The sequence below is a fragment of the Gossypium hirsutum genome, chromosome A08 (assembly GCF_007990345.1).
Source record: "Gossypium hirsutum isolate 1008001.06 chromosome A08, Gossypium_hirsutum_v2.1, whole genome shotgun sequence".
Taxonomy (NCBI): Eukaryota; Viridiplantae; Streptophyta; class Magnoliopsida; order Malvales; family Malvaceae; genus Gossypium; species Gossypium hirsutum.
Genome location: NC_053431.1, coordinates 127,272,588 through 127,289,166, shown reverse-complemented (window position 1 = coordinate 127,289,166; position 16,579 = coordinate 127,272,588). Strand labels below are relative to the sequence as shown.

Genomic DNA, 16,579 nt, shown 5'->3' with positions numbered 1-16,579 from the left:
TCTAAAAGTTACCTTAGACGAGATTTATCTCAACTTTTTTAAGGTTACCTTAGATGGGTTTATCACAACCTTTTTTAAAGGTTTCATTAGATAATATTTATCCCAACCTTTCCAAGGTTGCTTTAAATGGACCTATGCCAACCTTTTTTAAAAGTTGCCTTAGACAAGGTCCATCCCAACCATTTTAATGTTGCCTTAGATGGGTCTATCCCAACATTTTTTAAAGGTTGCCTTAGATATGGTCTATCCCAACCTATTTAAGGTTGCCTTAGATAGGTCTATCCCAACCTTTTTTTATAAGTTGTCTTAGACAATGTCTATACCAACCTTTTTAAGGTTGCCTTAGACGGCTCTATCCCAACCTTTTTTTATAAGTTGTCTTAGACAAGGTCTATACCAACCTTTTTAAGGTTGCCTTAGACGGATCTATCCCAACAGTTTTTAAAAGGTGCCTTAGACAAGAACTATAGCAACCTTTTTAATGTTGCCTTAGCAAGGTTTCTCACAACATTTGAAAAGGTTGGTTTTGACTAGGTCTATCCCAACGCTTTTCAAGCGTCGTTATTGATTAAGGCTTATGTTGACTTATACCGACACTTTTTCAAAAGCGTCGTCGACCCTATACCAACTGCAGTATATACAACCTTTTTGGAAGCGTCGGAAGAAGCGTCACGAAACCTATGCCAATCTTTTTTGCGTTGTTTTAGGTAAAAAAAGTGTCGCTGTAGGGTTATTTTGTTGTAGTGATATAATTCGTAATAAAGATTAATCTATACATATATTATTAATATTATGTTGCTTCATGTATATAATTGCTTTTGAATCTATTCACGTATTTTAATATATGTGTTCGTATATTTTATGTATTATATTTGACTATTATTAGATATATACTTGATACATACATTTGACATACATACATTATTAAATCTATGTTATTTTATATATGTAGTTTCTTTGAGGTCCATTTATATGCATAATTATATTTTAAAAAACTATTACATATATATATTGTCTATTTTAAATTTTATATGATATTTAGTGATATTGTTTTATAGGTTAACTATTTTGAGTTCCTTTTATTGTATATTGTAAATCTTTTATTATTTATTTTGAGATTTTTTATGTTGCTTATATTAAAACTTCTTATATATTGTCTCATATATTACTGGTTTCAAATTTATTTTTCACATAATATTTGTCGTAAACTCTTCATATGTTATTTCAAATCACTTTATAAATTATTTATTTTAGTTGTTCCATGCATTATTTTATTGTTTTGTACATGGATAATTTTAAATTGTTTTATGTAATTTATTTTAAATTCCTTTTAGTAGTGTCTACCTTAAACATGTTTTTCTATATATTATTCGTCTAAGATTACCTTTCATTTATTTTAAACTATCTTACATTATTTATTTCAATTTGTTTTGTACATTATTCGTTTTAAATTGTTTCATACATTATTCATTCTAATTTATTTTATACTAGTTACTTCAAGTGGTTTTATATACACTATTTTGTTTCATTTTTATCCTTAATATTGACGCCAAACAATATGTGTTGTCGTTGTATTTTACAATTCTTTATTCATATTTTCATGCTTTTATAATTCATTATTGTAATATTTATTCGCAAATCATTATACCATGTTTGATATCATTATTTTTTCTCGTTCCATCTAAATCACGTCTTGTATTAAAGTTCAAACGCATGTTTTTAATATAGACTATTTTATTTCAAACAAAATAACCACCCATTGTTTAAATATCGAATTCGCTATTATTTAATAGAAAAAATTTCAAAATAAGGCAATGTTGTGCGTTTTGGAACATCGAAGAGTCGTTCCCTAACTTTCGGGGTTTCGATTTTCTCGTTGATTCTAAATAGCCAAATATCCTTTCGATTTTCTTTTAAATACACGAAATTTCAATAAAATTAAAGACAAGCTTGCATTTGGGATTTCATGGTATTGTGTCCTAACTTATGGGATGTGATACCCCGATATCTCGAGACAAGAAAATCTTTAGCAATCGTTTTGAGCTAATTCAAGTGTTTTTTAATCGACATCAATAAAAATGGATCGTATTTTAAAACCATTCTCGATTTTCAACGTTCGATATTAAGACACTAACTAATCAATTTGGTACCAATTTTTGGGCGTATTGAGGATGCTAATCCTTCATCATACGTAACCGACTCCCAAACTCAGTTTCTGATTTTCGTAGACCAAAAATTATCATTTTAGTAAATCTTAACTTTTATTAAAATGATTAATTTAAGGTGATCCGATCACACCTCATTAAAAAAGATTGGTGGCAACTCTCACATTCGTTCTTTCATTTTCATCTTCAAAATCTAAGTCGATTCCCGTTTTCCGAAAAAATGGTTACGACAAGGTGATTGTTGGTAAGTTATCGGAGCAATTATGAAATATAGAGATTTCAAAGTAAGCTAATAGAATAAAAAGGATCAATATATCTTATAAAATGGCAAAATGTAATTTAACTGAAAAAATAAAGTGCAAAATTTATTAAAATATGAATACTTAATTTATCTCTTTCGAAACTTATCCAATTCATAAATAAATATATTCTCCTTCTTTCCCTCTTCCTTTGTAATTGTTTAGCTAAATTATTTAAATAATTATTTAGGATAAATTTTAAAACTAGACAACATTATATATTAACTTTAATTTTGTGTAATTTTTTTCTCAATTAAGAAAGATATTAATAAAAGAAAGAGTCCTTACAAAACACAATCAACTAACACTAAAAATGCAATAGCAGCAAAACAATATCAAAAACTGACTTAAAAAATTATATTTATTTAAATGTATACAATTGATTTAAAATATATTTATTTAGTATAAAAAATTAATGTATTTATTTAAATACAAGAAATTAATTTAAAATTAAAGATTCATATACACTTTTAAATTATCATTTAATATATGAAATTACATTTATATATGATTTTAAAATTTATGTAATAAGACCACGAATCAGTAATAAAAGTTATTGCAAACTATAGCTTTTTAGTTGAAATTGTAACCACCACATCAATTTCGCCATTAATTAATTTGCTCTGCCCCCTCCTATCCATGGATCCAGCAGTAAATCAACTCCACTAATAATAATTTTATACGTATATCATATGCTTTGCCTTTACCTATTCACCAATGGGCTTGCATCTTTTTCCCAAGTAAATCATTTCTACTACTTCGCGTTCACGATCTAGCATATACACACATAAGTACTAGAGAAGAAAAGCAGCTCTCCAAGTTTAAATCTGCTATTTTTGTTTTCAAAAAGGTTGGAGTCATTATGAAAATTTCACCAATGGGAGCCTAGCCTTTGTAAAAAATAATATTCTTCAATCGGAAAAGAAAAATATGAGGTAGCTTAATTGAATGCTATTCAGCATTATTCTAGCTATTAGCTCCTTTTTATTCCAATATAATTTGTCATATTCATATGCAAGCCCAAGTTTTGTATGATTTGTTTTGTTTTCTTTTTTTATTATTATGGAATTGTTGGCATTAATACTAAATTGTTGGCAAAACACGATATTAATAACACTTGTATCAATAAGAATAAAAAAAATGCATGATATACAAATTTTAATTAAAATTTTTCTAGAATTAAACTAATCATTTTAGGGTTTGTGGGTGTGTGTGTGAAGAAATTAAAGCGATAGTGATAATGACCCTCAAAAACCCTAGCATGCATCTTAGCCAATCACACCTTGCCGCCGGAAGTAAAAAAGTTAAAAAGGCAACCAATAAGTAATGGAGTAGTAGTGTTTTTATCTTTACCACTAAAAGAAGCCACTTTTTGCCATAAAAATCAGAGTCGGCTCCGTCGTTAATAATAATAATAATCAACTAACTTATTAGATTCCTATTAGTATTTAATATGCCAACTCAAAAGTTGCAAACTCCCGTGCCAATGTAAAAAACTTTGATCACAAAAATTCACTCGCTCACATCATGCTTTAAAATGTTGATGATCGTTGATAAATATGAAGCCAATAGTATAATGCATTAAACTGTGAACAATCCTTGATGAGATGGTAAAGTGAAACGAGGAGGATGGTCATTTGTCAACATGTTATTCATTTATTCTTTCTAGTTGTGAAACCTAGTTCTGACATGGCTGCGTAGGTGAAAATCTTTATTATATGGAGTCTCCAGTTTCCATTCAAATCCGCCGACAGCGCAATAATTTCCAACTCTTTAAGGCAAAGATCCCACCATCCTCTTAAAAACTGAACCCCCTCTCAATGCTTCCATATTTATGAGATCTCTGCAAGTTTTTTTCTTCAAACCAAAAAAACATGGTACAAACAAAGAAATTCAGAGGTGTTCGGCAGCGTCAGTGGGGCTCTTGGGTATCTGAGATTCGCCATCCTTTACTGTAACTCCACCCACTCTCATCATTATCACCTTAATTGCCATATCTATATAAATGATTTATTTTATTTGTGTATGTGTACAGGAAAAGAAGGGTATGGCTAGGCACGTTCGAGACGGCTGAGGCAGCGGCAAGAGCATATGACCAGGCTGCCATTTTGATGAATGGACAAAATGCCAAGACCAATTTTCCTCCTGCTACTGCTCACAAAGATGATTCTCCATTGCCTCCCAAGGCTCTTTCTGAGCTTCTCAATGCTAAGCTCAAGAAATGTTGCAAAGACCAGTCTCCATCTCTTACTTGCCTCAGGCTTGACACTGATAATGCCCACATTGGAGTTTGGCAAAAACGTGCAGGCACTCGTTCCAGTTCCAGTTGGGTCATGAGGGTTGATCTTGGGAATAAGAAGACAACTACACCGCCATCGGAAGATGGACCGGCATTATCATCGCCACCTATAGCCGATGAGATTGAAGGGGAAAGTCACGTATTGGGAGAAGAAGACAGGATTGCACTGCAGATGATAGAAGAATTACTCAATTGGAATTGTCCTATGGTTTCAACTTCAAGTGGAGTTTAAAAAAAGCCATATCCATATAGCTTGCTCATAAACACCATTGATCTCACTGTAAAACTGGTGCAATAAGCAGTATTTTTTTATTTACCTGGTAACTGTGAAATTTACTATATCAACATAAAGCAAGCACCAATGCCAGTGGCTTCAGGAACCTGAATTACCCATATGCTTGAATTGTCAACTTCTCCTTGTTCCCTACTTTTGTTACTAATATATAGGTGTCTGTCATGGTGGGGTATGAAGCAGCAGCTAATGCAAGGGTTAATAGATCAAATGACCTTTTAAATGTGTCTTATTAATAGGTTAATGTTCTAAGTAGGGCTAATTACATCCGTTTAGCTAGCTGCTGGAATATTTAGGATCTTGTAACGTATTAGCAGGGCTATGCTTTATTAATGAATAACACCTTTCAACTTTCAAAAACAAAACAAGTCTGTCATATACATTAAACACGGTCACAACCTAGGTAAATCGGATTTTGTATTTTTATATACAAGGCACCAAAACACCAAATTATCATCACTACTAGTAAATCATTTTTTAAAAAAAATTCTTTTAGTACGAAATGGAACCCTTAATTTGGTTAAATTAAGTATGTAGTGAGGTTTTTTTTTTCCTTTTCATTTTCGCCCGCATACATGATACTCTAAATTAGGCAACTTATACACAAAACCAAAGCAGTTAGATGATAGTTAATGATTTTTAGTACGTAGAAAAGTGAGAGAGATGTACCTTGTGATGTTTATTGATAGGAACTTGATAAGAGAAACATGGCATGATGTTGAAATCTTTCTAATTTTCCATTGTTTTATAATTTGTTGAAACTTAAAAGTGATGGACGACAATTCTTTGTCGATTCCTGTTGATTCGATGAGGTTGTAGTTATGGCCATGGGCCGTTGGCTTAGCCTGCCTGCATGCATGCATGACGTCATAACCCATTGCTTCCCTCACCACAATCGCCTTCTCTTGTATTAATTTTATGTCTTTTTTTCTTTGTCGACTTTACAGCATGTTATATGTGATTATATGAACAGCACAATTATATTGTATTTTAAACAAAGCTTTGTTTTATTAATAGCAAAAAGAAAAATATTTGAAGAAATTACTATTACTATGTACCAATTAGACTAATTACTGTCACCCTTAATATTCAACTATATATATTATACACTATTAATACGGTAATAATTAGGGGAAACTATACAAATGGTCCACGTTCCTATTTTGGTCACATAACTTTAAAAGTTTTCAATTTAGCTAGGCATTAATATTTAAATTAGTTCTTGTTTTTAATCATTTGCAGTTCAATTGGTAACGAAAAATCTTTTTCTAACTGGTTTAATAACACATTTAGTCTTCAATACTTACATATTTTATCAATTTGATCCTAATTCTAAATAATTTAATAAATTTAACTCTTCACATTTACAAATTCTACAATTTGATCCTCAAACTTCCTAGCCAAATCTTTCAAGTTTTAAAACATAGACATTCCACATCTATTAATTATTTTATTTTGGCACATAAACATTTTTTGTTTATTTTTTTTAAATGTTTGAGTTAGAAATTAAATAAACACCATTAAAAATAATAGAAAAATATAAAATTTGAAAATCTAATATATATAGGAAAAGTACATAAATAATTTAATATTTGAAAGAAAGAAAATTTCACTCTACTAGCATAATTTTAGTTCTTAATTAATTTGGTAAATGATTTGACACTAATTCAGATTATTAATGATATGTGTTGCTTATTGTGAATTTAAAAATTAAAAATAAATAGAACACATAATAATGTTTAAAAAATTAAAAAAAAATCATTATCAATGTATCAAAAGGAAATTTCTTTCATATATTTTTCTTATGAAAAATTAAATGTTCATAATTTTTCTTATATAATTATTGATTGAACATTTGGATATTTCAAAGCCATATTTTTAACTTTGGATTTAAATTTAAATTTCAAGGACCTATTTCGAGGACTATTTCTATGTACTTTGAAGGAAATATCATATTGTTAACAACAATAGTAAATCTAACATGTTTTTTTAAAGGTTTTTTCATTTTATTTAGCCAAAATTTTATTAATCAAAGGGTCATAAAATCTTATATTTAGAAGAAAACTAATGAAAAAAGGAAAAAGAAATGATAAACTCATTCGTATCAAGAATTGGCTCGAAAAACAGCTTGTTAGTTGAGAGAAGGTTTTTTTTTGGGGGTTACAAATTTATACTTTAAACACTAAAAGCTTTGGTTAGAAAATTTAATGATCAAATTAATAAAATTTGCAAATATGAAGGGTTAAATTTATTAACTTATTTAAAATTAGGATCAAGTTGATATAATATGTAAATATTGAGGACTAAATTAATGTGTTATTAAACCAACTAGAAAAAGGCATTCCGTTATCAATTTAAAGGCGAGTGACCAAAACATGAATATATTCAAACGTTAGTATCAAATTTTAAAATTTTTAAAGTTGAATGACCAAAAATAGGATCACGGATATAGTTAGATGACCATTTGTATAGTTTACCCAAATAATTAATTGATAAATTGATGAATTATTTTCGAAATTATACAAATTTGTCCCACTTATATTATTTAAGCTGTCTCTCTCAGTCAACTTCGGATACTTTCACCATGGTAGCTAGCTAGGTTTTTTGGACTTGAAATAGATAGGACATCACAAAAAGGAGTCTCCAACGTGGAGCAAAACGGCTCAGATAATTTTATGTTTTTTTAATTGAAGATATCAAAATATTATGTTTAAATCAATGTAGTTGGTTTCTCGTCGTTACACCAATCCATGTGTATTATTTCAGTAATAATTTGAAATATCATTTCTCTTATTTGTGACAAAACATTGCACATGAGCTTATGTATGAATAATGTTAAAATATTTTTTTACCAAACTTTAAAATTTTTTATTAACCAAATTTAAACTTTAAACTTCAATTTATGTAAACGAGAAACTTTAAAAAAATTAATAAATAATAAAAAAAAGAAAAAAATTTAAATAGCAAACAAACTCAAGAAAAGAAAAATCTAAATTAAGCTTCATAAACACAATGCGTATATGAAGTGATATTATTGTAGATATTTTAAAGTAATGTTGTGGAATTTTGTTATTTAATGTGCGAGATACTTTTTTTTCTCTTGTTTATTTTAGATTTATTAAATGATGAAGTTTTATATTTGTGAATTTTATTAATAAATATTTTTTTATAATTAATTAATATTTTTATATACTAAATAGTTTTCAAAAACATCTATAAATTTAAAATGGTATATCAAAACAGACCAATACGTATTAGTTCTAGTAAAAAATAACGATGCGGTACTAATTATTTTAGTTTAAATAATGATACTTAAATATATATTCATGTATGTATCAACACATAGATATTTAAAAAAATAATAATAATAAAAGAGTTTAAATAAAATAATAAATTTATATAAGAGGTCAAAAATGTTTGACCTTTTCAAAGAGTACTCTAAAAACAAAGATGGCCCCTCTACAGGTCTCCTTCCTACTAACTAAAAGTCTACTACTATTTAAGTTACGGTGAACCATATGCTGACTTTGAAACTCTTTTAATGGAAAAATAGGTAAATTTTTAGTTGGCAATGTCATACTCATTAATTTGTTTTTGTTACATAATATGTCCAATGCAAGACTAGGTATCACCTAATTTCTGACTCCTTCCCTAACACCACTTAAAAGGAAAAACAAATAAAATTGTAGACAAGGATGAATTTCGTTGTAATAACTTTTTATTTGTCTTGGGCACACGTAATTCTGTTGGAAAATTGAACAATGGGAATAAATCAACCGAAAAAACAATGCTAATTCATCTGACACGTTCATAACCATTTTTTTATTATCTAGAACTTGTTTTCATATCCTGTGAGGGGGGTTCATTGATCTGGCTTTGGAGATGTTGTTGTAATAACCAAAGCTTGATGTGAAATAATCACGTGCTGGTAAGATACATAGAGGAGCATGCAGCAGAAGGCAAAGCATGAAAGGAGTTAATGGAATATGTTATACATAGTAGTGATGGATACTGACCGAGCAGCTTTTATTTCTATATCCCTTGGTGGTGAAAGTCCTTATTATTTTTAAGCGTATATATGTTTGATTTCCTGAGAGAGAGAGAGAGAGATGCGTTGAGAAATATCTCGGCATCATCATGTGCTGGTATTGTTGTTAACTATAAGCATGGTTATGCATTTTCACCTTCACGTAGCATCTACAAGTTTCATCATACTTTTGAAATTTCCATTCTACTATACCTTTTTCAATTCAAGTAGCGATAATGTTTACAGAAATCAAAACTAATCCTAAACCCTTGCAGTTGTTGTTTTATTATTTCGGCAGTATTCATCTAATTATGAAAAGTTATAAAATCGTCATTCAATTATTAATATATTTTTTTATTATCCAAATATGAATAAAATGATCATTCAATTGTTCTATTTTATCTTTTTCGATCACCAATTATTTTCATAATTAATTGATAAAAAAATTCATTAATAGTTAAGTGATTACTAGTGTAATTTACCCTAATTATCTTTATGGTGGTTATAAGTTTAGGGTTGGCTCAACCATAACTTTGTTTGGAGATATATAGATTATGATGATTGTTCTAACTCAGTTGAATGTTTATATAAGCAAGTAACTAGTGAATCATGGTTCGACCACCATTCTATCGGTCCTTCTCATTAGTGCATATAATAATCTTGTAAGATAAATATTAAAACTATACATAAACTTTGATTAAATGTGTAATGTTATATATGAACTTTGATTTTTTACAATTTTATACATGAAATTTTGATTTAATTTAAATTTCACAAATCATTAATAACATTATTGAATTAACACCTTTTTATGTTGATATATATATACACAAATAATTATGTTAATTCAATATGAAAATAACGTATATAATTATTTCTTTAAATGTGTATAATTGAATCAAAATTAAAGTTTTATATAAACATATAAAACACAATTTAAATTTTATGTGTATGATTGTACCAAATTAAAATTTTTATATTAAATTACATATTGAATCAAAATTAATTTATAAATATATTAAGGGAAAAAAAAGCTTTGGGGCCCAAAATGGGCCACAGCCAACCGGGTGGGAGGGGGTTGAGGGTGGGATGGTAATTAGCGAAGAGCAGCTAGGGCATTCTGGGTCATAAGCTAGAAGAATTTCTCCCCAACTCTCTAAAAATCTAAGTTTTGCTTCCGTGAACCAGCCAGCCTGTTTTCGTTTGCAGTAGTGACTCTCCAAACCCTAACCCTAGAAACCTACTAGTTCTGCCCCTCTTTTAATTAATTTCTCTGGTAAATCTCCAGTCAAACTTGTTTTTAGCTATTTTCCGTCTTTTATTTGCTAAATTCCTAACTATTTTCTATTCGGATTTTGTAGAAAAATGGGAGAAACAAGGGACAACGACGCTTATGAGGAAGAGCTTCTCGACTACGAAGAAGAAGAAGAGAAAGCCCCTGACTCTGTCACTGCTAAAGCCAATGGCGATGCGGGCAAGAAGTGAGTTATACCTTCTTTCTGTTATTCTATTTTCGCTCTTTTTTTTTATTCTCATATTCTTCATCTTATGCACCTCTGGTAGGAGAAAAAGAAGAAAATTTGAATGATAGATAGTTTTTCTCGGAACGATTATTATAGTTGTATAATTTATTTTTGGTTTCAAATAATCCATGGAGAATTCTTTTTCCATCTATCTAATTTGATCTTTTCTCTGTCATTGTAGGGGCTATGTTGGGATTCACAGTTCAGGATTCAGAGATTTCCTTTTGAAGCCAGAGCTGCTTCGAGCCATTGTGGACTCTGGATTTGAGCACCCTTCCGAAGGCAAATTTATACTCTCATTTTTTAGCATTTGTTAACCTATATATGCAGTTCCATCCCTAAAATTAGCTAGAAGGCTTGTTCATTAGCTGTTTGTTACTATGATAGTGTTTTCTATGACTGGGATAGTATGCAACGTGTTTGTTTCTGATTTTGACGTACACAACTTTTTCTGAATGTTTAATGTGTAACCTTTTCTCTGGCCTAAGATTTTAGTTTGTGATGCACTGCCTTTGCAGGTAATATACCACTATCACAAAGTTTCAATTAAAAGGATCTGGGAGGTTATATTTTACTTACCAGGGATTCCTTCAAAACAATTTTCTTTGGTTCTTCATCAGTTCAACATGAATGCATTCCCCAAGCTATACTGGGTATGGATGTTATTTGTCAAGCTAAATCAGGGATGGGGAAGACTGCGGTTTTTGTTCTATCAACATTACAACAGATTGAACCTACCCCAGGGCAAGTTGTTGCCCTTGTTTTGTGCCATACTAGGGAGTTAGCTTACCAGGTAAGAGCAAGTTCTCATCTTTTCTTGGAAGTCTTCTGGTCATAAAAATTGCCTTTGTACTAGTTATATCATACATGTCGACTCATTAGTTATGCCTTGAACATGTAGATTTGTCACGAGTTCGAGAGGTTCAGTACTTACCTTCCTGATATCAAGGTTGCTGTCTTCTATGGTGGTGTTAACATTAAAGTTCACAAAGATCTACTGAAAAATGAATGCCCTCATGTTGTTGTTGGCACACCTGGAAGGATATTGGCTCTGACAAGAGACAAGGACCTTTCATTGAAGAATGTGAGGCATTTCATTCTTGATGAATGTGACAAGATGCTTGAATCACTTGGTACAGTTACTGAAGCTGGATGAGGGTATATGTTTTTAATGTTCCATTTACTGCTATTCCTTGTATTTATTCTACTTATCTCACAGACATGAGGAGAGATGTCCAGGAGATTTTCAAGATGACCCCTCATGATAAGCAAGTTATGATGTTTTCTGCCACTCTTAGCAAAGAAATTCGCCCTGTCTGCAAGAAATTTATGCAAGATGTAATGTTCCGTGGCCAATACTACTTGAATTTAGAAGTACCTTTTTAATTAGTCCCAGCTTTCTCCAAGAGTTTTGTTTGCATCTGATGGGTCCATGTGCATATACTTCCCATTGGTTTTGCTTTAGTGCTGTGGCTCCTATTAGTCATTTATGGATTATGCAGATTGAAAGGGGAAGGTTAGTGGTGAATTCATGGGTTTGCAGTGGTTAGATTATTGAAGTAGTGTATCTGTGTGAGCTTATTTTTACTTTGGCTTAATTGTTTTTAGTTGTTCTCTATTTAGTCTATGGGTGTGGGTTTGGAGTGGGGTAACAAAAAGGGTTAGGAATCTGGGTTAGGGAAGCAGTATCTGTCCTGTAATAATGTTTTTGAGGGAGAACAGAACTTGCCTGTTTTTACTAAGTAAGCATCTGCAAGGACGCAAGGAAGATGGACCTTAATCTCAATTAAAGGGATGTGCATCTGTAATTCATTTCATACTGGATTCCATTTGTTAAGGAAGCTCCCTAACATGAGTTACTGTAATGTTTGTTCCTTTCAGCCCATGGAAATTTATGTCGATGACGAGGCCAAGTTGACCCTTCATGGTCTTGTGCAGGTATCTTCCAAGAAGCTAGCTCATTACCTTCTGATTTGTTTTTTAAAAGATTATTTAAGATCTAATCACCAAAAGGATTCTATTGACAGCACTACATCAAATTGAGTGAGCTGGAGAAAAACCGCAAGTTGAATGATCTCCTTGATGCATTGGATTTTAACCAAGTTGTTATATTTGTTAAAAGTGTGAGCCGAGCAGCTGAGTTGAACAAGTTGCTCATGGAATGTAATTTTCCCTCTATATGCATTCACTCTGGCATGTCACAGGAAGAAAGGTTTGTACATATTGTGTATCATATATTCTTGCTACCTTGTCTTTTTTTAGAAAGGCTTTGGTGTACTTTGTTCTTGTAAAAAATAAATGACTCAATAACCTTTATCTTGTGGAAGGATCCCTATCAAAGGCCTTTTTTATATATATTTTTCCTCATATTACCTTAATGTACCAATTTATGGTGGTATATTTGTGTATTTTCCACGGGGGAAGCTTTGGTACGGTTAGAACCCTGAATTTTATTTTGCCTTATTTGGTGATATGTTCAAGTTGTGTTAATGCTTCATGGGTATCTGTTATTTTATTTTTCTTCTTGGAGTGGTGCAAAACATACTTGAAGAGAAAATAGCGGCATTTTTTACTTTATTTTGGTTTTTTAGTTTACTAAATACTATGTTTTTCACGTGATCCCAAATTTAGGCCTCTTGTTTAGGATTTGGCTGGTTCATTCAATTTCGACTGAATACTGTTTACTCGATATCTTTTAGAAGTTCAGATTTCTTTTTCTGTTCAAGTAGGTTTATGTTCCTTGTTTAAATATAATGTGGTTTGGCTTTTACCAATTAGCTTTGTTTTATAATGTATGCATCTGTAATGAATGCTCTATAGGTTGACTCGCTACAAAGGTTTCAAAGAGGGTCATAAAAGAATTCTTGTGGCCACAGATTTGGTTGGAAGAGGAATTGATATTGAACGTGTTAACATTGTTATCAACTATGACATGCCAGATTCTGCTGATACATACCTGCATAGGGTAAGCTTTGTTTTGACTTCATTGTTGTGGTAATCTTGCTTCTGTTTTCTGAGTACAAGTTATCTGACTGATGTTTCGTGATTCTTTGGCAGGTTGGTAGAGCTGGCAGATTTGGCACCAAGGGTCTTGCAATTACATTTGTTTCGTCTGCTTCAGATTCTGATGTGCTCAATCAGGTTTGTATTTAGAACTTGTGAATATTGTTTTGTCCCATTGATATGCCCAGCTCTAATTAATTTTGTTCAATCACATGCAGGTCCAGGAGAGGTTTGAAGTGGATATTAAGGAACTTCCAGAGCAGATTGATACATCTACATACAGTATGTTTTTCTGCCTTCCCTCTGCTTTTGATATCCTTGTACAATTTTATTAGTTTTAAAGATTTCAAGATGCTATTAGAATGCTTGATTACCAGCATGGTTCAACTTTCTTGTGGAAAGCGTTTGTTCTGCTCTACTACCAAGGCGCTTTTAGAAAGCTTGATTACCAGCATGTTTTAGCTCTCTTGTGGAAAGTTGTTTGTTGAATAGTTTAGTTTTTAGTTTGCCAAATTTCATAGCAGGGTGCTTTGAAATAATTGAGACCTTAAATATTTTGTTCATGTGCTGGCAATAGGATATGGATGTCGAATTTTATTCTCAATGTACTTGTTTGGTAACCAAATTTTCTAAAGCATATAAAATATTTCTTCATGTAGTGCCATCATAATGAAGGTTGAATCAGCAAAAGCAGTGTCTGATGCCCAAATCATGGATCCAATTTGTCTTGCTGGATATCATGGCCATGTGTACTTGTTGAATGAGTTGCTTGGGAGGAGCCCATTTCCTTGCAATGTTGGACTGCATCTGAAGAGTAGTGTTTGTAGCCATTTAAGGCCTCAGTTAATTGAGATTTAGCTCTGTTTCCCTTTTTTTAGGACTTGTTTTTCATTTTGCTATCTATAGATATTATGATGTGTTGTAATTAATTTGGGAGAGCATAACCTCTGTTTTTTAAAGTCCGATTTACCCTGTTATGAAACAATCATATAAACCAATATAATAACGTTATTGTATAAATCATGCCTTTTCTGAAAGATTGTCATCTTAGTGTGATGCTCCTCCCTTAATTGCAATTTGCAAACAGTGCGCGCGCGTACGTGTATATATTGGAAAATTTGACTTGCAAGTAACATAAAATATTTGTTTGGCCAGCAAGTCAGTCATTATTATTTGTTCGACGGAGTGATGGATTCGTCGTAGCCTACTCTAATTTTATAAACGGGAAAAACAGTTTTTTTTTTTATTGTAATAAACAATCGGGTTAGATTCATTCAATAATTACATTTGGAATAATAGTTTTGATTTTGAATTAAAAATTAGATTGTGTTTTATCTCTTTTACTTAAAATAGATAAATATATCTTAGATTAAAAAGTTAGTATTTTTGTTAAAATTTTATTTATTTTTATTGTTAAAAATTAATTTTTATATGTCAAAATGAGTGTACATTTTTTTAACAAAAAAGGCTAAAATGTAATTTTACTCTTATTATATTTTATATTATTTTTACTATTTTTTCTAGCATCATAACAAGCCCAAGAGTAGGCCCATTGCCGCAACGAACCATTATGAAACCGAACTAATTTGAACTTCCCCCCTTGAATCCGCTCTGAGTCTGACCCCTTCCTGTTTCAGCAATCATCTCGATTATCCTCATCTGATCTGGTCAGGGTGGTCTGCAACAATGGGCAAGGGCGGGTCTTTGAGTCACAGCGTCCTCAGGAAGATCCTTCTCTCTTACACCTACGTTGCTATCTGGATCTTCCTCAGCTTCACCGTCATCGTCTACAACAAGTACATCCTCGACAAGAAGATGTATAATTGGCCTTTCCCAATCTCTCTCACCATCATCCACATGTCCTTTTGTGCCTCCCTCGCTTTCCTCCTCATCAATGTCTTCAAATTTTTCGAACCTGTTTCCATGTCTTCCCACCTTTACCTTTCTTCCGTTGTCCCCATCGGTGCCCTTTACTCTCTCAGCCTCTGGTTCTCCAATTCCGCTTACATTTACTTGTCTGTTTCCTTTATTCAAATGCTCAAAGTCCTCATGCCTGTCGCTGTTTATTCCATTGCCGTTCTTTTAAAAAAAGAACCCTTCAAGCCTAATACTATGCTCAACATGTTGTCCATCTCTCTTGGGGTCGCCATTGCTGCCTACGGAGAAGCTAGATTTGATACCTGGGGTGTCATTTTGCAATTGGGAGCCGTTGCTTTCGAGGCTACCAGGTTGGTTATGATCCAAATCTTGCTTACTTCTAAAGGGATCACCTTGAACCCCATCACTTCTCTGTATTATGTTGCACCCTGCTGTTTGGTTTTCCTGTTGGTGCCATGGATTTACGTTGAATTCTCAGTTTTGAAAGAGATATCAGATTTCCATTTCGATTTCCTGATTTTTGGGACCAATTCTCTTTGTGCTTTTGCTTTGAATCTAGCTGTCTTCTTACTGGTTGGAAAGACTTCTGCATTGACCATGAACGTAGCTGGTGTTGTCAAGGACTGGTTGTTGATTGCCTTCTCATGGTCTGTGATTAAGGACACCGTGACGCCCATCAACTTGTTTGGGTACGGGCTGGCCTTTCTGGGAGTTGCTTACTATAATCATTCCAAGTTGCAGGCTTTGAAGGTTAAAGAGGCACAGAAGACGACTAGAGAGGCTGGCGAGGAAGCTGGGAGTTTACTCAAGGATACCCAAGGTCAGGAAACTGGTACCAGTAACACCGAATCCCAGAATTAGATCACATACACTTTAGGATATGAAATATGGAAAGACGCACAGTTTTGCTCTTTTGGCTGCATTTTGGTTTAGAGGTTTCCAATTCATTCCATAAGCTAATTATTATGGCCATTTCTTAGTAATTTTAGGGGTTGGTTGCTTGTTGCAATGATTAATGTTAATAGAGGAAGAAGAATCTCACATGCCTTCTGTATTTTTCTATGATGTTTTAATTTCTTGATTCATTTTATCC

At 32.0% G+C, this 16,579-nt stretch overlaps 3 protein-coding genes across 4 annotated transcripts; all 3 read left to right on the top strand.

The window, feature by feature from the left end:
• The first annotated feature begins 4,210 nt into the window (after window positions 1-4,210).
• Window positions 4,211-5,143, top strand: LOC107949342 (ethylene-responsive transcription factor SHINE 2). Its single transcript, XM_016884046.2, has 2 exons — window positions 4,211-4,418; window positions 4,500-5,143. The coding sequence occupies exons 1-2, from the start codon at window positions 4,339-4,341 to the stop codon at window positions 4,993-4,995; spliced, it is 576 nt and encodes a 191-aa protein (XP_016739535.1). The 5' UTR covers window positions 4,211-4,338; the 3' UTR covers window positions 4,996-5,143.
• Window positions 5,144-10,200: 5,057 nt separating this feature from the next.
• On the top strand, window positions 10,201-14,645 carry LOC107948699 (DEAD-box ATP-dependent RNA helicase 15). 2 transcript variants are annotated; one of them, XM_016883326.2, is made up of 12 exons: window positions 10,201-10,358; window positions 10,444-10,563; window positions 10,787-10,887; window positions 11,226-11,398; window positions 11,507-11,738; window positions 11,825-11,943; window positions 12,487-12,543; window positions 12,633-12,817; window positions 13,426-13,570; window positions 13,663-13,746; window positions 13,827-13,890; window positions 14,268-14,645. In XM_016883326.2, exons 2-12 carry the CDS (start codon window positions 10,448-10,450, stop codon window positions 14,276-14,278), a joined length of 1,287 nt encoding a protein of 428 aa, XP_016738815.1. In that variant the 5' UTR covers window positions 10,201-10,358; window positions 10,444-10,447; the 3' UTR covers window positions 14,279-14,645. The 2 variants fall into 2 exon arrangements, with proteins under 2 accessions (XP_016738815.1, XP_016738816.1); XM_016883327.2 differs by lacking the exons at window positions 10,201-10,358; window positions 10,444-10,563 and having other exon boundaries at window positions 11,124-11,398.
• A 523-nt stretch (window positions 14,646-15,168) lies between these two features.
• LOC107948700 (probable sugar phosphate/phosphate translocator At5g25400) lies at window positions 15,169-16,516 on the top strand. The gene has a single exon (XM_016883329.2). It carries the CDS (start codon window positions 15,295-15,297, stop codon window positions 16,345-16,347), a length of 1,053 nt encoding a protein of 350 aa, XP_016738818.1. The 5' UTR covers window positions 15,169-15,294; the 3' UTR covers window positions 16,348-16,516.
• Window positions 16,517-16,579: the final 63 nt, after the last annotated feature.